General features: G+C 41.2%; 1 protein-coding gene across 5 annotated transcripts in view; it reads right to left on the bottom strand.

Annotated features, from left to right (window-relative positions):
• Window positions 1–22,113, bottom strand: part of snap91a (synaptosome associated protein 91a) — a 42,308-nt gene that overhangs the window by 9,105 nt on the left and 11,090 nt on the right. For 4 of the 5 annotated variants that reach the window (XM_081722980.1, XM_081722979.1, XM_081722977.1 and 1 more), the window contains exons 2-16: window positions 20,521–20,663; window positions 17,745–17,820; window positions 17,559–17,661; window positions 15,621–15,714; window positions 15,182–15,293; window positions 14,913–15,019; window positions 14,766–14,807; window positions 8,567–8,628; window positions 6,941–6,953; window positions 6,533–6,693; window positions 5,099–5,181; window positions 4,632–4,646; window positions 3,768–3,974; window positions 2,863–2,943; window positions 630–896 (exon numbers count right to left, since the gene is read on the bottom strand). In XM_081722980.1, the coding sequence (XP_081579106.1) occupies window positions 630–896; window positions 2,863–2,943; window positions 3,768–3,974; window positions 4,632–4,646; window positions 5,099–5,181; window positions 6,533–6,693; window positions 6,941–6,953; window positions 8,567–8,628; window positions 14,766–14,807; window positions 14,913–15,019; window positions 15,182–15,293; window positions 15,621–15,714; window positions 17,559–17,661; window positions 17,745–17,820; window positions 20,521–20,663 (1,566 nt within the window). The remainder of the gene's footprint in view (window positions 1–629; window positions 897–2,862; window positions 2,944–3,767; window positions 3,975–4,631; window positions 4,647–5,098; window positions 5,182–6,532; window positions 6,694–6,940; window positions 6,954–8,566; window positions 8,629–14,765; window positions 14,808–14,912; window positions 15,020–15,181; window positions 15,294–15,620; window positions 15,715–17,558; window positions 17,662–17,744; window positions 17,821–20,520; window positions 20,664–22,113) is intronic. The other variant, XM_081722978.1, reaches the window with a different exon arrangement.

Below are 22,113 nucleotides of genomic sequence, written 5' to 3' on the forward strand. Positions count from 1 at the left end.
AATGTCTATGGGAATGAGCTAACCACAGAAATGCTATTGCTATCATTTTTTGCATATGAAAAAATGTCAGGGGAAAATGCTAAAGAAATCAAAACAAAACAAAACCAAACAGATCAAATGCGCATTTGAGTTTTTTTTTTTTTTACAAGGCAACTAGCATTCTGTAGATTTTAAGGGACATTTCACCCCAAAGCAACTGATGAAGCCCATAACTAATGAAAGCCGGTCCTTTAAGATAGCAGTGAAACCCTGAAAGGAAGGGTCAAACCCTGGAGAAGGAGAGCAGAACAGCTGAATGATGCAAACTGAGCTCGCCAAAGCCTCTTTCCTTGGGTTTGACTCTGGGCCATGTGTGAATCAAAGACGCTGACCACCCACGCAACGCAGCCTTCACGCCTTGCTTCACCAAAAGCCATTAGCCTTGGATGGCAAGTTAAGAGGCTTCGAATTGTTATGATACTTTATACAGTACAGAGGGTGGTCAAGTTTTCAATTCAGCCTAATGCCCAATATTTCAAAAATGCTAAATATTAAACAAATAAATAAAAGAGCAAAAATAATAACGAGTCATCAGTGTCATAATGCAAGAAGAGAGAAAAACAAAACAATAATGAAAGCAGAGTCTTTACCACCAAAGATGTCCAGTGCTGGTGGAGCGGTCGACTCTGCGGTGGAGGCGGTGGTGGTGGTGGAGCTAGCTGGGGCAGCAGTGGGAGCTGAACTGGAAGTTCCACCGGGAGCTTCACTGGGAGCTGAACTGGAAGCTGCACTGGGGGTTATGCCCAGCTCCTCACCATCTGGGCTTTCTGCCGCTGTGCTGCCCTCTGCTGGCTTCATGGCAAAAAGGTCAAGCTCTGGGACAACTTCCGCACTGCCCTCAGAGGGAGCCCAAGGGTCTTTGGGGGGGTTAAACAACAGAAGTTGCAAAAAAAAGAAAAAGAGGCTCACTGAACGCGTATGACTTCAGAAACCAGAGCTCAGGTGAAAGAAACTAAATGTTTCAAATCATGATAGGACCTACTAAGTTCAGTAAAAGATAACGTTACCTTAACCTGAAAACATGAAAAGACTTTTTTGGTTAACCTTCAGTAGCATTATTCAAGTAACTAGATACATCTAAAACCAGACTTTAGTAAGTAAGCATGCAACTGTTACGTGTCAGAAAAAAATGCACTTTATGCTGTGAAGGTTTACACACAGCTGTGTCTATGGAGTCACTAAGACATCACTAAAACATCTGAGAGAGCAGTTAAAGCCCCAACATGAGAAGAGAATAAAGTGTGTGTGTGTGTCTAATGTTTTTACATATCACTGAAGCTCAAAACTCTCCTAATGAGTCATAAACTTTTATAATGCCAACATTTCACTGTTGCTAATAGGTACAATTACCTTTTCCCTTAAAGGCCAATTTTATACTGTTTGTCAATAAAATACACACATTAAACCAAATGAATCAGACACACAACACAAAGTTAAAAATAAAAGAGCTAAAAGTTATCCTAAGTCTAAGTCTTACTATGAGGATAGTAAGAGGGAGGAGCAGGAGCATGTGGGAGGGGCACAGCAGTGGGGCACTGGCCACGCCCAAGGCTGGGGGTGGGACACCCCTAAGCAACAGCATGCGCAGATGCTGCTCTACTGGGCCACGCCCAAGGCTGGGGGTGGGACACCCCTAAGCAACAGCATGCGCAGATGCTGCTCTACTGGATTGTGAGCTAGCATAAGCCTCCTTTAAATACTCAAGCAATGCCATGAAAAAAACTGCAGATGTTTTTGTGTGTAGATGCATACACATGGGCATACATACATTATAGGGCCAAAACTATATGGATTATTATTAAGTTCAGGCATTTCACATGTATAAAATCAAGCACATATGAAGCATATAATCTATATAGACAAACACTGGCAATAAAATAGGTCGTACTGAAGAGATCGGTGACTATAAACATGGCACTGTTATGATGTCTTTGCCTTCTTTCCTTCAAGTTCATGAACTTTCAGCCCTGCTAGATCTTGCGTATTGTGAAAAGGAAGCATGTAGGAGTAACAACATGCTTAGACATGAAGCAGTAGACTACTCAAACGCAAAGATCGGGGCTGCCAAGTGCTGAAGCGTGTAGCTCCATAAAGAAATCGCCTATCCTGTGTTGCATCACTCACTACAGAGTTATGGAGAGCCTCTGGAAGCAACATCAGAACTATGTCTTTATGAAATGAGTTTCCATGGCGGAGCAGATGCATACAGCCACCAGGCGTGAATACTGTAAAGCCTGTGACTACTGGATTCTGGAGGAGTGTAAATGTTTTTTTTTTCTGGCGTGATGAATCACATGTGACTATCTGGCAATCTAATGGACAAATCTGGGTTTGGTGGATGCCAGGAAAACAATACCATACTACAATGCATAGTGCTAACCCAGTTTAGTGGAGGGGAACTAAAGGGTCTTTTTTTTTAAGGGTTTGAGCCCCTTAGTTCCAAAGAAGGTCCTTTTCTGTTCCAGCATGACTGTGCCCCTCTGTGAAGTCCATACAGACATGTTCTGATAAGCCTTGACCTCAACCCCACTGAACACTTTTGGAATTAAATGGTTTGATGACTAAGCTAAGCCTTCTCACAAATGCTCCTCTGAATGAATGAAAGCTGTTCCAGACAAGTGAAGGCTGTTATATTTTATAAAGGGGGGTTCAGTTCCATATTAATACTTGTGGTTTTGGAACGGCATGTCCAACAAGCTCATATAGGTGTGATGGTCAGGTGTCCACATTCATTTGGCCATATATTGTACTGTGACGAGTTTTGCAATTATGTAATTATGTTATGCACACGCACGCATGCGCGTTCCTAGTGTCTGCACCCACCAGATCCAGCACATGCATCAGCAGCGGCTGCTGGAGCCCCGCCCCCAACTGGCCCGTCGCCCGGAGATGGGGCAAACGCATCTGCATCACCAGACAAGCACAACATACAAACAAACAAACAAAGAAAACCAGTCGAAGAGCAGAGAGGAGTGAGTAAGAAAGAAAGAGAGAGAGAGAGAGAGAGAGAGAGAGAGAGAGAAAGGGAAAGACAGAGACACAAACAGGGACAAAAAAAAGAGGATTAATTAAGGAGATCAAAGCCTGACCGTATGCAGACATCAGACCTTCTATAAGAGCCTGAAGGAGTGGTTAATTCTTCAGGCCTTCATACGTTGGGTTCACATACACAGAGCCTCCTGTGGGTGTGAAATCTGAAAAGCAAAGCTCTGAGACAAGCAGATGAAAGGAGATGTGGAGGTGCAAGTCTGCCCTCTGCAGGCTGAAGCTGTGAGCACCACGCTTGTGCTCTGACTGTGTTTCAGAATGCACATCACCGCTACACTCACCATTCAGCCGCTTGTTGATTAAACAGCACGGTTTTAATCAACCAACTCTGTCACGCTACAGACAAGGTGGGTTTAAAAATAATAGGGACCATAAAATTCAATAAATAATTATTAACTCACTTATTAATCAAACAGGAATGTCTTTTTAAAATTAAATTAATCGGATATAAAGAAGCAGGTATGTGAGTAAAACATCAGGCCTTCTGTTTCCGTAACTCTTTCCGTAACACCTTATTGGTCCTGCTCTCTAGCCCATTAGCTTGTATTGTGAGAAATTTTGCAATGTAGTTTAGGAGGGAGCAGATGGACATTTGACTTAGCTCAGCCTAACCTAGCCTAGTTTTTCCTTGCCCCATTACCCAGTACATTAAATGTTGCTCTGGGGAGGGGTGGCCTGACCTCCGAACAGGTCCATGTCTGAAATGGAAGAGGTCGGGGCAGCAGGAGCAGGGGTTGGCAGTGAGGCGGGGGCCACCGGCGTGTCAGCATTAGCGTTAGCAGCGGCCGCTGGGGCCGCTTCAGCTGTGCTAGACGCGGAGTCGGCCTCAGGCAGTAGGGCTGCGGACGCGCTAGCAGCAGGTGCTGCAGCAGGAGCTGTTAGAGTGGCTGACACCCCCAGGATCACCATGACATGAGAAGAGAAGAGAAGAGAAGAGAAGAGAAGAGAAGAGAAGAGAAGAGAAGAGAAGAGAAGAGAAGAGAAGAGAAGAGACGAGAAAAGAAGAGAGAAGAGAAGAGAAGAGACGAGCAGAGAAGAGAAGAGAAGAGAAGAGAAGAGAAGAGAAGAGAAGAGAAGAGACGAGCAGAGAAGAGAAAAGAAGAGAGAAGAGAAGAGATGAGACGAGAAGAGCAGAGAAGAGAAGAGAAGAAACAAGATAAGACAAGATTATAACTGGTAAGAAACACAAGTGTGGCAGGATACGCAGATGTTCAGAAGGCAGTTAACCCTACTAAAGAGAACATTTAAAACTGCAGGCCCAAGTGCTCATACATACTGTAAAGTTACTCAGTGCAACACAGCGCTGTACAGGAACATGATTCTCTGTTCAGTGAATACAAGGGCGGCTCTTTTTCCACAACTGTGTCAAATGGTTGCTTTTCATCAAAAGTTAAGGTAGAGAAATGGGTTTTAATAGCATAGCATTGCCCTGTTCACCATAAAGCTTTGTACAGGGCCAAGAGACAGCCACATATTGTCAAAGCAGCACATCCAATGTATAGCTCAGTTAAAATCAACTGCATTGCACAAACACTACTACTCACCTTCACCCAGGAGGTCTGTGAACACAGCAGAGAAGCCAGAAAGGGAAACAGAGGAAGAAACGAGAATCAAAGAAACACGTGACACACTCACACTCAGAGCACCCTAATGGGTGAATGTAGTTTTCCATATACTCATGCTGCCCATTTTTCATCCCAAACACCGTGATCCTCAAAACCACAAGGTGCAGTGGATGAAGGTGTTATTAGTGTGGGGGCTCGACTGTGATAGGTGATGGCAAAATGTTTGTGAATGTGTGTATACACGTCTGTGTGTCTGTGTTTGAGTGGGGCGAGGATAAGTAGGGGAAAATGCATGACCTACTTTGAACTGTTCACCTAATAACTGTTAACCTTTCAACTGTTCACTCCATGGTGAGAGAGTGACAACATACCAAAGAGTGACATGCCAGTGGACACTGGAGGAAGAATAGGCTAGAGTACACAAACAGGGGGAGGGCCAGGCTTACCTCCCCATGATGACATGGGAGCTGCTGAGGCACCTGCACTGGGAGCCAGCAAATCAAAATCCACCAGGTCATTAAAACCACTGCTGCAGGAAGAAAGGGGGAGGGGCAGAGAGGGAGCAAAGAAAGCCAGCCATTACAGTTCTGTGCAGGAGCACTGTAGTGGCGCTGTGGTGGAGAATCAGTGTTGTGGGGGGGCTGTAGTGGTGGAGGGGTGCTGTAGCAGTGGAGGTGTGCCGTAGAGGTGCGTCGTAGTGGTGGAGCAGTGGAGGTGTAGTGTAGCAGTGGAGGACTGTTTTAGTGGTGTAGAGGTGGAGGTGCGTTGTAGCGGTGGAGGAGTGTTGTAGTGTTGTAGTGGTGTAGTGGTGGAGGTGCGTTGTAGCGGTGGAGGAGTGTTGTAGTGTTGTAGTGGTGTAGCGGTGGAGGTGTGTTGTAGCGGTGTAGCGGTGGAGGTGTGTTGTAGCGGTGTAGCGGTGGAGGAGTGGTGTAGTGGTGGAGGTGTGTATTAGTGGTGCAGCGGTGGAGGTGTGGTGTAGCGGTGGAGGAGTGTTGTAGTGGTGTAGTGGTGGAGGAGTGTTGTAGTGGTGGAGGTGTGTATTAGTGGTGTAGCGGTGGAGGTGTGGTGTAGCGGTGGAGGAGTGTTGTAGTGGTGTAGTGGTGAAGGAGTGTTTTAGTGGTGGAGGAGTGTTTTAGTGGTGTAGTGGTGGAGGAGTGTTGTAGTGGTGGAGGTGTGTATTAGTGGTGTAGCGGTGGAGGTGTGGTGTAGCGGTGGAGGAGTGTTTTAGTGGTGTAGTGGTGGAGGAGTGTTGTAGCGGTGGAGGAGTGTTGTAGTGTTGTAGTGGTGTAGTGGTGGAGGTGCGTTGTAGCGGTGGAGGAGTGTTGTAGTGTTGTAGTGGTGTAGCGGTGGAGGTGTGTTGTAGCGGTGTAGCGGTGGAGGTGTGTTGTAGCGGTGTAGCGGTGGAGGAGTGTTGTAGTGGTGGAGGTGTGTATTAGTGGTGTAGCGGTGGAGGTGTGGTGTAGCGGTGGAGGAGTGTTGTAGTGGTGTAGTGGTGAAGGAGTGTTTTAGTGGTGGAGGAGTGTTTTAGTGGTGTAGTGGTGGAGGAGTGTTGTAGTGGTGGAGGTGTGTATTAGTGGTGTAGCGGTGGAGGTGTGGTGTAGCGGTGGAGGAGTGTTGTAGTGGTGTAGTGGTGAAGGAGTGTTTTAGTGGTGGAGGAGTGTTTTAGTGGTGTAGTGGTGGAGGAGTGTTGTAGTGGTGGAGGTGTGTATTAGTGGTGTAGCGGTGGAGGTGTGGTGTAGCGGTGGAGGAGTGTTGTAGTGGTGTAGTGGTGAAGGAGTGTTTTAGTGGTGGAGGAGTGTTTTAGTGGTGTAGTGGTGGAGGAGTGTTGTAGTGGTGGAGGTGTGTATTAGTGGTGTAGCAGTGGAGGTGTAATGGCTCACTTGTTTGTTGCAGGCGCTGCTGCCTTTGGTTGTTCGGCAGCGGGTGCTTTTGGTGCTGCACCTGCACCTGCACCACCTGCCACCATGCTGGGTGGAGATATGGTTTCCACTGACTTTGTAGGCGTGCCAGCGGGGGTTCCATTACTGGCTACGGAGCCCTTCTATAGAGACAGACGCATACAGGAGCATTAAAGACAGACATTCTTTCAATTATTAATATTTGTTTACGAGGGGAAAAAAAATCCCATAGAAGCCTAGGACTCATTTTATGAATATACTGACTCTACACTATAAACATATTATGTACATATTATTCATTATAAATATAATAATATGCTGGTACATTTTATGTAGAAACTTGCTATTGGAAGTTTCTTAGAAGCTTGAATTAGACTGAACATTACTTACCTTAGTTGGTGACCTAAAAGAAGAATGAGCAAGAATTTTAAAACTTGTACTGACCAGGGCCTTCTTAAAACACATCACGATGAACAAAAATGGAATCTTAATGAAGTGCTTTAGACTAGACCATGAGGAACGGTGGTTAAATAGCAAGCGAGAAGGACAAGGCAGTAATTGGTTTATGACACAGATTATCACCAAATCAATATACATTACACACACACACCCACAGCCGCATTTTCCCACTCAACAATTCACGCTCTTGAAATCTTGTGTAAAGATTTCGCTCTTGTCAGAAAAGGGTAAAATATTCCTGACATACATGCACCGTTTGTGAGACAAACGCTGAAAAAATGCGGATATGAACACTACCTAACAGCAGAATTCATATTAGTGTATAATTAAAAAAATATAACAGGCTTGTTCTTTACCAATTCTACATAAGCACAAGCTTAACTTGTGCCTATATCCACACCAATTCTATAGATTTGCAGCAAACTCAGTTTCTTTATTCAAAAACTGAAAACCTGAAAAAAAAATGGAAAAAAAGAGCTACATCTATAGAATTGCAAAGTGAACGTCATTATAGCAATAAAAACAAAGGAATGAAATAAAGTAAATATACAATAATAATTGAACATATACATTCCAGTATGCATTCTATCATACTTACTCATCACTGTCAACACAAGACAAAGGAAGAAAGAATATTAATTGTACCCTTTTTTCCCCAATAATGTCTTAAATAAATTGGCCGAAATAATAAAAATGTTAAAAATAACGATGTTGTTTAGACACAAATAGTAGTAATATACTGCAGGGACAGACCTATTCAAATGTCACTTTACATTTTTAGTTAGGCTTAGTAACTCTGAAATAGCAACTATCCTCCCGAGCACTTTAACCTCAGCAACACCCAGGACCCCTAATTTAACCTCAGCAACACCCAGGACCCCTAATCTAACCTCAGCAACACCCAGGACCCATAATCTAACCTCAGCAACACCCAGGACCCCTAATCTAACCTCAGCAACACCCAGGACCCCTAATCTAACCTCAGCAACACCCAGGACCCCTAATTTAACCTCAGCAACACCCAGGACCCGTAATCTAACCTCAGCAACACCCAGGACCCCTAATCTAACCTCAGCAACACCCAGGACCCCTAATCTAACCTCAGCAACACCCAGGACCCCTAATCTAACCTCAGCAACACCCAGGACCCCTAATTTAACCTCAGCAACACCCAGGACCCCTAATCTAACCTCAGCAACACCCAGGACCCCTAATCTAACCTCAGCAACCCCTAATCTAACCTCAGCAACACCCAGGACCCCTAATTTAACCTCAGCAACACCCAGGACCCCTAATCTAACCTCAGCAACACCCAGGACCCCTAATTTAACCTCAGCAACACCCAGGACCCCTAATCTAACCTCAGCAACACCCAGGACCCCTAATCTAACCTCAGCAACACCCAGGACCCCTAATCTAACCTCAGCAACACCCAGGACCCCTAATCTAACCTCAGCAACACCCAGGACCCCTAATTTCAAGCCCACACACCCGCCTCTATACCCTACACTCAGCACCGCCCGGCTCCCCCTAAACCCCACATCCAGCAGCACTTACCCCCTCTTCCCCTCCAGGGTGTTCAGATGCGTCTCCAGAGACTCTAGCAGACTCTCCGGGGCCTAGAAATGCACCAGACACAGCCACGTTGAGACAAGAAGCTAAAGTCACCCAGCTGTGCAACTGCACAGGTGTGAGGGAGGATATGTGCAGTGAAGAGGGACAGCTAAGGGAAAAGGCAAATGAGTTTCATCATCTAGTGGAGGAATGATAAGAAAAGCAATTAAGCATCTGAAAACTAATATTTTTGTGCATAACATTTCAAAGGTGATGCCAGTCAGCAGTCAAAGAACTGCAAAACATTAAAAAGCAATTAAGCAAATATTAAGCAGATATTATATAATTACCATATGATATGAGCTGTAAAATAGCTGCCCATCTTAGAGTTGCATAAAATATCTGTTCAATATATTAATTGCCGATAAGGATCATTTAAAATGTATTATTAGTTCGATATTAGAATTGCGGTCTATAATTACAACTGATAATTTTCATCTATCCAACAGATTTAAGCCTTCTGTTTAATTTAGACCTTGTTTGTACATTATTATAGTTATGACAAAAATGCTAATATCACAGATAGTTATTTTTCTTTTTTTAAGTGCAATCCATTTTTATAATTATCACACGAGATTTGATGTTGTCTATTTTATTTTGATGTTTACTCATTAAGCAAAATATCTGGTGACCAAAAAAAGTGCTTAACATTTGAGAAAGTTTAGAAACAAAATGGAATTTTTGAAACTATCTTTGATGTCTGATTTACTTATTACATTAAAACATTTAAGAGTTTAACATAGTTAAATTGTTAATTGTAGTTCTTGCTTTAAATGCATAAAAGTAAAATATTCAGTGTCAGTATCAGCCAAAATGATCGATTATTTTGTGGGCCCAAAAAATTAAATGTTGGTGTATCCCCCGTGTGTGTAAATGTTTTGCACCGATCTGCTGAACGTTTCCCATACTTTTGGCAAGCATTTTACAATGCATTGCAGCATGCTCAACACAATCAGGCACAATACAGACAAAAAGCATCTCATTGGTTGCATTGGTCACATGACATGTTTAACCTGTACACAAGACTAAAAACTTCTAGGCCATTTATTTTAAAATATTTATTCCGTCTGCAGGCCAGAAAATTATTCAACAAGTGAATTTCAGTGGAATGCACTTTTATCAGTAATACTAATGTTCTACAAACCTGAATTAGCACTGTGAAAATGTCAACCACTAGAATACATATAATAGCTCCTGATACTTGTCTTCTTAAGAGTCTCTATTTGTGCAATGTTTTGTATTATTTACATAAAAAAAGCTTATGTGTGTGGTTTATACCTAAAGAAAGATAGGCTTCATTCCACGTAAAGGCTAACAACAGTTCCACTAGGGTCCTACTGGGAGGTGCCTGGAATGCTACCTGTGCATAACCAAGGCCAACCAAGGTCTGTAATTGCCTTCATTAGTCCAGTCTCTCTACACAGACACACACACAGACACACACACACACATACACACACAGACACAGACACATACACACACACCCTCCACACACACACACAGACACAGACACACAGACACAGACACACACACACACACACACACACCCCAATTTGGAGGGCAATAGGTTCATTACTTTGTGCTGATAAACATGACATTTCCACATTATTGCACACAAACAGCCATGCATGAATGGAATCCTGGTAAATTTAAATTCTAGTGTCACATTTAACATCATATTTAAACAACCAACTCTACAGAGTGAACCTAACCATGCGTATCCAGTTTACACAGAAGACCTTATTCACAATGATACAATGGCTAAAGACCCAGAGCTCAGAGTGCTCTATACAGAACAGTTTTTCCCACTATTGAATACTAATAGCATAAGCTTGATTATACTAGAAATGAACACTAACTAGACCTTCCATAATTGTATGTCGCTTTATATAAAATCATCAGGTAAATGTAACAGGTGTTGAACTGCGTGGCATCTCTAAGCACTAAACTGGAAGCTTCTTTTGACTACAGTAATGCACCAGAACTTGACTGTAATACAAGTAATAGCAATTTGCATACAGTAATAAAGTGACAACTTATTGAGGAATAAATACAATCATAATAATCATCATTGTTTTATTTATATAGTGCCTTCCTGACGCCCAAGACCACTTGACAAAGCGTCATTTTAGAGACAATAAGGAGAATATTGTATGAAGTGGAATATTTTAAACTGAGATATGACAGATGACCGATGGGAGTCTGGAGAGATCGGGGTTATGCATCCCAAAGTTTAGGCATCAAGGCACTGAAAGATCCGACACCCAAAGAGAACAATCTGCTGTTTGACACCTCCAGGAGTCTCTTGTCCAAGAACCTAAGGGTGCATGCAAAGGTGGAGTACTAAACTGGAACAAGACCAGGAAGGGCTTTGAATCCAATAAAGGTTAACTTAAACTGAAAACGAGGAGAGTCCAGTACTTAATTTGTTACGGATCTTGTTGGCACAAGATCCAGTGCCACTCATTTGAAGTGCCTGCGTTCCAGAACTTATTTATGTGGATCCAGCACCTTTGTGGTGTTTTTGTGGTTTGTCCGTTTGTTTAATAAAATAAAATAAAAATAAGTAATAATAATAATAACACATTTTATTAAATGACGTTTATTTGTGTGTAACCACCTTTAAAAAAACCAACTGGCTCATTTTCATTTATAACTGCAATCCTAGTGTAATCAGGTAATTAGTCATGAATTCTGTGCTCGTGCATCAGAAGGACAGGTGTGGAAATTCTGAAAAAAGAAATCCAGACAACTGACGTTCCTGTCTTTTCTTAAGGAAGTAAGCAAAAGTGCCAGAACAAGACTGATTGCAAACCCTTATTGTACTGCAGTCATTACATTGACACTGCGTCCATTTTGAACGCTATTAGGTGGAGCATTTGGGGCACAGTGTCACATTTATACATTCTGGGACATGTTCCCTCCCTGCCCACTTGCTGGATTACCACATCCATGGTGTTACCTCATATTTGATAAAATATGCACTGGGAGAGATTGATAACAAACGTAGTGATAAAGCTGGGAGTCAGATGTGATCACCTAGCACGTGTTAGTACTCTACCAGATCAGTGTTTAATGTTTGGAAGTTTGTTCGGTGATTTAGCAGGCAGACCAGTAAAGATAATTACAGCTGTCAGTGTGAGAGCTGAAGATAGCAAGGATTAGAGTTTCAGCATCTTTCATGTTGAGAAACTGGTGAACACAGGCAAGGTGAAAGTAGCTGAAAAGGGCAGATTTAATTGCAGATGTAATATGAGGTTCACGTGAGAATGTAGAGTCAAGTATAGCCTCACCTTCAGTAACAGAATCTGAAGAGTCAGCATGTTTGGAATTTGGGGCCTACTAGCAATACTTGATTTTTTTATTTTGTGTGTGTGCGCTCTTAACTGTGGAAGTTGTGTGATCTCTACCATTCTACAACAGTGCCAGCCATATCTCTGGGGACACAGCGCCATACAGTATCAAAAGCTATACTTGAACCCTTTGGTGCATTTCCTTGTTGCTCTATCGGTGGTGTGACTGTCAGCAGGGTTTTAAAAAGCTGACAAAGACATAAGACAGTGACTTGTTTAAGATAACACACTCCAAGTCTAATAGAGATTTATACACTATTTGGACAAAAATATGTGGACACCTCTCATAATTATTGAGTTTAGGTGTTTCAGGCACACCCATTGCTAACAGGTGTATCAAACAAGTAACCATGCAATCTCTACAGACCAATGCTAGCAGTAGAATGGGTTGCAATGAAGACCTCTGTGACTTTTAAATGTAGCGGTACCATAGGACACCACCTTTGCCACAAGTCAATTCATGAAATTTCTGCCCTGCTTGATCTGCTCCAGTCAACTGTAACTGCTATGATTGTTTCTAGGAACAACTGCTGTAGACCACCCAAACTCACAGAGTGGAGCTGCGCAGCGCTGAATCGTTCATCCTTCCAAATCAGGACAAGAGCTATGCTTCAGGGGCTTCCTGAAATGGGTTCTATGGCCAAGCAGCTGCACATAAGCCTAAGATCGATATGTGCAACGGCAAGCTTCGGTTGCAGTGGTGTAAAGCACACCTCCACTGGACTCTGCAGGCCACGGCAGGGCACTTCTCTGGAGTGATTAACTTAAATCCAATTTCTAATGGATTTGCATAGTGCTTTTTACAACACATGTCAGTCACAAAGCAGCTTTTACAGAAACCAGCTTGGCAGAGAATCCGGTCTCAGGCCCGTAATGAGCAAGCCAAGGCAAGACTGGCAAGGAGGAGTTCCTAAAGAGCTACAGGAAGAAACCTTCAGAAGGACAAAGGCTCAGAAGGGGAACCCATCATCCTCCGGCTGACGTCAGATGAATCACGCTTCACTATCTGGAGGTCTGATGGATGAATTAGATTTTGGCAGATCCAAGGGGAACACCACCTAGCGTTACACACAGTGTCAGACGTAAGATGTGGATAAAAGGAAAGGGCCTTTTAGGTGGCTATTTTAAGGTTTGGGCTAGGCCAGTGAATTTCAGTGAAATGTAAGCCAAAGCACACAGACACATTAGAGAACTATATGCTTCCAACTCTGCAGCATCAGTTTAGTTCCAGCATTACTCTGTCTCTATGCATAAAGCAAGATCCATAAAGAGATTGGTGTGAAGGATGTACAATGGCCTGCACACAGCACTAACATCACCCCATTGAACACCTTTGAACAGTAACATTTGCAAGCAAATTCCAATAATATATAATATTATGAATGTTTCTGGAATTGGATGTCCAACAAGCTCATATGGTCAAGGATTTGGTGGTCAGGTGTCCACATATGTTTGACCATAAAGTGTAGATTCAAAATATGCCAAATCAGATTTTAAAAAACAAATGATAAAATCAAATGCTAGCAGCTCGCAGACCATATTTAACTATGCCCATGGAAAGAGTAACAAATTCACCATCCTAAAACACCTACATATAATAAGTACCACCTACAAGCAGTGAGCCTTATGTAATGATTGTGAATGACAATGTAGCAGGGCTGTTTCATGTGGGTCTTTTCAAAATGTAGGTATTGTAAATGTATTTTTAACATGTTACTCTTTTCATGTATTTTGACTATTTTACTGAATACATTTAAGACACTGTATTAGGTATTCAGCTATTAACACTTTCTCAAAATCTTACAGCCAGTCCAGATACTGTTTCATGTTCTTTGTGCAATTTCTCAGACTGAAGCTCCAGCCTGACACAAAATTTAAAATTAAAAGCCAAACATGCATTCAGAGCAAACCATCAAACCAAAACATTCATCAACAGAAGAAATAAATATCAACTCTCCACAGAGTTTCCATAACCTCAAAACAACACCATCTTTTCTTGGTAAATAAATTATGACAATTATTAATACAACACTTGGTATATTTATTTATTTAATATAAATTAAACTATATTAACTTTGCTCACACAAAGTTCAGACTTTTTCTAATTCTGAAAAGAAAAATGCTGAGATAAGTATGTGTTAAAGTGTTTCAATGATTGTGGAAACTCTGAGTGAATTTCATTTTTTACTGCTCAGTGTGAACATTGGGTTTAATGCAGCCATCCTAGGCCTGATCTGAGCCATGGGGTATCCCTGCAAGCACTGCTTCTCTGCCTGTAACCCTACCGCAACATCCACATTCATCTGGAAAGACAGAGCCTCTGTGCAGTCTGTTTCAGTAGCACTGATGGATCTGCACGTTTCTCCATAGCTGTAAGCACTACACTCTACACACACTCTCAGCCTGTATGATCAACTTGCACCTCTGCAACAAGACAACAGGGCACAGAGACTATCACTCATGAAAGCAGCTGCCACCACTGGCTGCACGGATGAAGGGATGAATCCTTGGAACATGTCCCTTTCCGAAGAATGAATAATTATGATGATCTGGCGACTCAGTAAATCGATATCTGTGATTGGCCAGGGCAGTGGCTCAGTTTTGAGGAAAGGGAGAGGCAGTACCATTTAAGGGAAATTGAGTTGTCTGAAATTTCTTGGCTAACGCTGCAACACATGCAAAACCATGGTAAAAGCTCTCACATGCTATATTAGTAGCTATATGGAGAAAGTTCATCACCTTTGGTGACTAGAGCATGAAAATTAGAAAACAAATTTTAAACAGCTTACCTGGGTAAGTTCTGGAATATCGTTTTTGTCTATTCCGACTTGCTGTTAAGAGAAAACAATGTTGTCATTTAAATGTTTTTTCCACTGATGAACAAAAGAAGAAGGAAAAAAAAATCCACAGAAGAAAAGTTTGATGTTAGATGTTACCTCAGCAATTTTTAGGAACTCTGAAACTCTGGTCATTCGCGTCAGGAATCTTTTGTAGATTTCCAAAGCATCTTTGCATTGCCCTTTCTTCATCTGGAAAAATTTCTCTAAAGTAATTGAACCAACAAGTAAACAATGTTAAGCATTTCAAGTGAGCTGTGTTTCAGCTTTAAACTAGTACATCTAGACTTTTGACAATGTCATTTATAGACCACTGATCCAGCACACTTATATGAAAATCTAATAATGAAGGAGCTAGACAGCCTTGCCTAATAAATTAATAATTCCATCATTGTAACAGGCATATAGCTTGATCAAATCCTTGAACATCAGTAGAAATGCTGCATTGATCACCCCATTGACAAGGTCATTCGGATGGACCTGGGAAATAGAAATCACAGGAAAACAAAAATTTACAATAAAGATTAAAAATTGCATTAGACAAGGTTACCCTGTCATAAACGCGCATAAGATGGCTGATGTAAATTTCATTTTATTTATGTTTTAATGTTGTGCATTACATAGATTATTTATAATAATCAACAATTTCCACAGTATTGCTCCTGTCTAATCTTGCTCTCGCAGAAATGCTACCTCGAAAGGGATCTATTTATGTTGATGTACTCAGTTATGTTTATTGTTTTAAATTTGAACTGAATGTCAGGAAATCAATTCATGATGTGTTATAATTAAATAAGACAATCTCACGTCAAACTCCAGCAGGGCATCGATCTGACTTTGCAGGGTTGGCATGGCTTTCAAAAGCTTATCTGTAGTCATCGTTCTCATGACACCGTCAGCTCTGAGATACAAATACACAAACGTGGGCACACACAATTATATTTTCTCTGTCAGGAGGTCGGGTCAAACAAATGTCCGTATGTATGTATATGTGTAACCACCTACAACAAAATATCGAAAATATATTAAAGCAACCATCCACACAAACACCCACAAACACCCACACTAATGCACATATGCCTACAGGCATGCACATAGTTTTATATTTATGGAAGCAAATTAAAATATTTCTATGCCCAAACCACACAAAAACAGCAAATACACACATAATAAAGTGTACAGTTAGCCATTCTTACAAGGCTAACTCAATTATCAACAGACATATAAAAGATTCGCAGGTTACCCTGAGATTATGATTAGGAATACAATCTCAGTCTTGTAAGAATGAAACACTATATCTGATTTGAGTGGGAGCTCTTTGCTTTGTAGCATGTAAAGTACATATAGCACTGAGAGCTCAGAAGCTCGTTTGATGCCAACTTCGAAAACGTGCCACCATTAAGAACTAAAAGACAGGCAAATAACTCTCATCTATTGGTTCAGTAACCATACATGCATACCAAAAAAAACCATAAGAAAGTTGGAATGTAAATGGTGTCTGCCTAAACTATAAATATTCCACTTTTGGAAAGATTTACACACTAAAAAAGTGCACTTACTACAGCACATTTTAAACAACAAACTTTAAACTAATAGACAAAAAACTGAAATACCGCATCTAACGCCCCTGTAAATCTGCGACGACTCCTGTCTTCAAAAACTCTGAGTAGCAATAATTAGGACTCTTATTAAAAGAAATAAACTAATCTTGACCCATGTTAACTGTCAAATTGTAGACCCATTTGAAATATATATATATATATATATATATATAAAAATCAGTAGGGCCACATCAGGGTACGGAGACAGCTTTAGTAAAGATTGTAAATGATTTACTATCCTCTGTATGCATCATTGCTGGTTTTGGTTGATCTCAGTGCAGTATTTGACACAATAGATAACACTACCCTACTAGACAGGCTAGAAAACTTTAATGGGGGCCTTTTCTTAAAATTCTACCCCACAAACTTCTATTCGTTTATAAATAGTGAGGCATCCTTCCACGGTAAAGTCAAGACAAGACAAGGTAAGTTTATTTGTATAGCACTTTTCATACATAGTAGCAATTCAAAGTGCTTCCCATAGATATAGAGGAATTGAAATAACATTAAATAACATCCTGTGATCTATAACCACATGAAAGTCTTTGCCAAGAAAGAAGACAAATTGAATTTATTTAAATTAAATAGTTAATTTCAACAGAAAATAAAAACACATTTAATTTAATAAAAAAGTAGATTTAATGAAAAGAATTGTACAAGTTAATTTAACTGTACACAAGTTAATTTATTAATTAAAATGTCATATTTAATAAAATATATAAAGTTCATAGACTCAAAGCTGCACTACAGCAGTGCAAAACTGTCCCCGAGACTCATTGTCCCCGAGGTAAAATTAAAAATAGATCAAATAGTTGCGCTTTTAGAGTTGACCTTAGGTATGATGAACTGCTCTTACTGATTTCTGCATTTGTGAATGTCAGACACGTATACTGCAGATTGTCTGGAACACCCCCACCCTTTCCACAGTAGCCCACCCAAGAAAAGACGGATAAAAATAATAATTGCATTAGGCTTCGCATAGCACGCAGAAATCTGCCTTCCTCTCAGTGCTGATGTTCGTTGTGCTGTTGCCTTCCCAGCATCCCTCTGGAGCCTGTTCCCCCATGCTCTGCGCTCCAGTGAGCTCAGCGCAATTCTCCAGAGCGCTGAGGCACTGCGAGAGGAAACTGCCTGCAGCACTTACCCTTTTTTCACTCTGCCAAAGTCGAACGCCATCTGTCTGTAGGCAAAGGCCTTCTCATTCAAATACCTGCTGTAGCGCCTGATGAAGGTGGACATGTCATAGCCTGAAACAAGCAGGAAAAGAAGTGCCAGAAGATCATAATCTGAGATGCGAAGCTGCTAAAACTAAACATGTAACACCACCCACCATGGGAGCCAGTCTTGTCCAAAAAGTTGCTGAGGTTGAAAAGGGTGTTCCGGGAGGCAAGAAACTGGATGAATCTCTAAAAGGAACAAACCGCAAAATACATTTAGCATCAGTGATACTGATAAAGACATCTTGTCATTTAGATAACTTAACTGTACTTGTATTTGTCAAAGTATTCAGGAATTGTATTGGAAACTATTCAGGAATCATATTAATTGGCAGGCAAACAGAACCATGTCACTGCTAAGAATAAAACGATCTGAAAATATACATGCAGCTTCTCCAAGCCATCTTCTCCTGTCTAGGAACCACCTCAAGGTGGAAATACAACACTTGCCATCTTGGATTTGGATTTTTTGTGAAGAACAGTAATTTAATTTCAGTCTAGCTAAACAGAAACTTATTTGACTATGCAGTGTAAATGCATGTGGTTAAAGTAGACAAGTCCAGATACAACCAGCATGAGACAAGCAAGAGTGCATGGGGTAAAGTGTGCTAGAGTATTAACAACCCTCGTTTGTGCATGAGCAACCACATTAGAACTCAGACTGAAGCGCAGAATGAAAACGAGAACCAAATACAAAATGGCAGGATGCCAGCACTTATTTACATCACTCTGTTAGGGCACACACATACACATGGACATATACTTTTGATGTTTTGTATAATACAAAAAGAGGTGTGTGAGGAAGTCTCTCTCTCTCTCTCTCTCTCTCTCTCTCTCATGTATTTTGAGTGCTTCATTTCATTGTCTTCTCTTCCGCAACTCTCCATCTGCCAGCTCATCTCCACTCCCACCATTCCTTTGTCTCTACCCCTTTGCCACCCCTCCATGGAAAATGGCCATGGCTCAGTCCTTACAGAAAGGGAGGCTGGGAGAAGGCCAAGATGAGGGGGAAGCGAAACTCATCCCAGCCATAAAGTCTGGCCCAAATGCGGCTTCACCACTAAACTTAACTGACTCTTGGCACCAAACTGGGACATGCTAAAGTGGTGACACTTGCTCAACTTCCATCCATTTTTATTGAGTCACATCTGGGTCACTATCTTATAAGAAACACTGATGTTAAATTACCTTTATTTTCCTGTAAAGGTCAAAACTTATTCCACCGTTGTACTGAATATATGCAGCAGAATCTGCTTGGAAATTTAAATTAGAGGGAAGAAAATGTGCTCTTTACACATTCAGAGCATTCAGTGGTAGAGAAAAAGCCAACAAGCGGAGACCTTCTGAGACCTTCTGAGACCTTCTGATGTGCCCCTTTCCCCAGCTATAAAAGTTAGTGGAAACTGATGTGCTGGTGTGATCCAGGAGTGACTTGCCTAAGAGCCAAAAAGGGATCTGTGGCTCTCAAGAGTCCCTCCACAAATGCTACTCACACTTATATTACTAAGAGGATCTACAGAATAAACATCCCTCATCCCCCTTTTGTATTACCTGTGTTTATATATTTGCATGAACAGTGACATGGAGTTACATCCCCTGACAATATATATGAAATGGAGCTTCATGAAAAGACTTATATCCAACACGGTCTGTATAAGCAGTCCTCCTTACAACCAGTCAGTGTGCTCCTTGCCCTCCCTCAAATCATCTCAAAATTGGCTTTTCTACTGGTCACCCCTTGCAGGAGGAAGCCAGAACCTCAGGCCAGGATTCATCTGAATCTCCTCTGACCACTTACTCTTCTGATCTCTCTAGATTCAGTAAAGGGGCTATGTTCTCTTATCATAAATTGCTGGTGTGGCAACAGGTTTAATCCCATACAAAAGCATAACCAATCATTGGTTTGAAAACCAATTTGTTAAAGTTAAGACCACCTGATTAAACAAATAAAGTCACTGCTGCGTAAAATGGCATCTATATAATGCAAAATTGCCTGGTTACAGAAAAAGTACAATGTAAAAAGTATAGTACAGTGTAACTATAAACTCATTAACTGGACATAACAAGGATACAGAACACAATTAACAGGAGTTTTAAAAACCATTTCAGTAATGCAATCACAAGCACAAACAGTTTTGAAAACTGTTTACCTGAGAGTTTATACATGACTAACATGCAATTTGTACATCCACAACTGCTGATCTCTAATAAAGAACTGGATGGCTGATATAATAGTAAACCTGAAAGTCAAGGCTACCGAACATTAACTAATGTTAACTTTCTAGCTGAGCTAGGGTGTACTGACAATAGGAAAAAACTAGATAAGATAAGGTTCATTCAAATTTTAGTTTTTAAGGTGAAATATATTTGTATTTAAGATACAATTACTGATCCCACATAGTATCAAAAAGCTTTTTTGGCATCCCCAAGTGTGTTTTCATTAGAAAGTTCAGAGAACTTCTCCAAAAATAGTAGCTAGCATAGCAATCTACCTAAAGTCAGAGATAAGCACAAAAGCAACTTGATCTTCTTGCATTTTCAACCATGTAAAATAAATAAATAAATAAAAGAATAAAACACATCCCACTGCTAAACTGATTACATGAACTTATAGTTTATGTCAGGTGGATTAGGCAGTTTTTAAAATAGGAGGGTTGGATGATTGATGTAGAAGAGAGAACAAAAAAAGGATTTATGACATGGTAACTACTACTTATTGCCACCATTATTACGAATTGGGCATGCCATTATTGCAGTGTTGTGCATCAGATTTTTACATCTTTAGGAATCCAGTTCTTTATTATAGGTCAGTGACCATAATGATCATATTCTAGATTTATGTGGATTCTAGAACCTTGTACACATCATTCCACTGGAAGAATCTCTCACCTCATTGCCATGGACCATGAGGTGATGCGTGGTGACCAAGGCCTTGAAGACCACGATCCAGCTGGCATTCCCTGCCCTCTCGAACAGAGTGTCGGCCATCTGCGGGATGTTCACGTTAGATTCCTGCGTTGCTTGGATCAAATCTACAAAAGGTGCACAACACAAGCAGAAGCCATTATCAGTCCTGTATGGTCACTCTGTTCTTTCCTTCCACAATACTTCCAAATGCGTCGCTTGGATCAAATCTAGAAAAGATGCATGCTGTTCAGAGTTCTGGTGGGCAAAAATGGACAAACTCACATGTATTGTGTCGGTACATCCTCCTCCCCTAAAAACAGCAGGGGAACAATATTTGGCTTTGTACCAGTCTGTCCACAAAAATTCCAGCAGCATAAAAGAAAATATTCACCATGTAATTTCTTTTCTTTTACACAATATGATTTCATGCTCAGTTCACATCCGATGAGAAGACCTTGGAGAAGGACAGCTAAACTGCTGCGAGTTTTTCCCAGGAATAAACATGGCTGCTCTGTTCTGTGATAGAGCTACAGTGCTAAAGCCCTTTTGGTCTATTGCAGCTCTATGGTAGCACATCAAATGCATCATGATACTGGGGGTATTGCCGCCCACACAGACAGAGACAGCCTATTCCCAATGTCCTTAAACCACACCCAAAGATGCACGGGGAGTGGAAAATGATGGTGTAGTTATTTTCCACTAGAAGACCAGATACAGCTGGACCAGCATGCAGAGAATGGAGCCTGTGAAAGATCTCTCATCAAACGAATCCTTCATCATCATCATCATCACTCTGCAACTTCCTCACCACAGCATCTTCACTTTTCCTTAAATATCCCTCCCTCTTGTCCAAGTTACAGTAGGTGTCACACAGAGAAGTGTTTCGTACCACACAGGGACCCCCTTCAGCTCTGCTGGGCCTCCATACATCTCATCACCTGGCTCATTATTATGCATTCAGTCTGGGAGAGGTTTTCCTGCCCCTAATCAGGGTGGCCACATGAGAGAGGGTGAGCAGGAAAGCCTCCAACATGTCCACTAAGGACAAGACGATAACACTATTAATTACCTACACAAGCTCAGCTATTACAGCTGAGCGAGCTAATTAAACCGCTACATGGGGATGTTGCTTATGTGACATCTGAAATTAATGAGGAACAATGTTTATTTATTATTTTTTTTAAGTATATCAGTTTATTTAAAACCTTAAACTGAAAAACTGATACTCAGACTGAAAAAAATCCAAAGGTAAAATTAAAATGAAAAAAACTTCAACATTAAACATGACTACTGCAAAGATAGATCCATGAAACGAACATTTGATGGTCTCATGGCAACATTTACAAATGTAGACCTTTTAGACCCCCCAAGTTCCTAGGTCCAACTCAGATGTAAAAGATGTACTTTAAAGCTTAGTGGCAATCAGACTGGGATTGAGTAAAGAGCTTTCTGTTCCTGAAGCCAGGCTATCTTTACACAATAACTTTGCTGGTCATTTGTCCTCCCTAGTGGTTTAGAAGCATCCTCAGTGCACACTGCCACCATTACTCTGCAATCACTCAGCTTCACCTCCAT

The sequence above is a fragment of the Electrophorus electricus genome, chromosome 11 (genome assembly GCF_041902795.1).
Source record: "Electrophorus electricus isolate QZ-2024a chromosome 11, ASM4190279v1, whole genome shotgun sequence".
In the NCBI taxonomy this organism is placed as follows: domain Eukaryota; kingdom Metazoa; phylum Chordata; class Actinopteri; order Gymnotiformes; family Gymnotidae; genus Electrophorus; species Electrophorus electricus.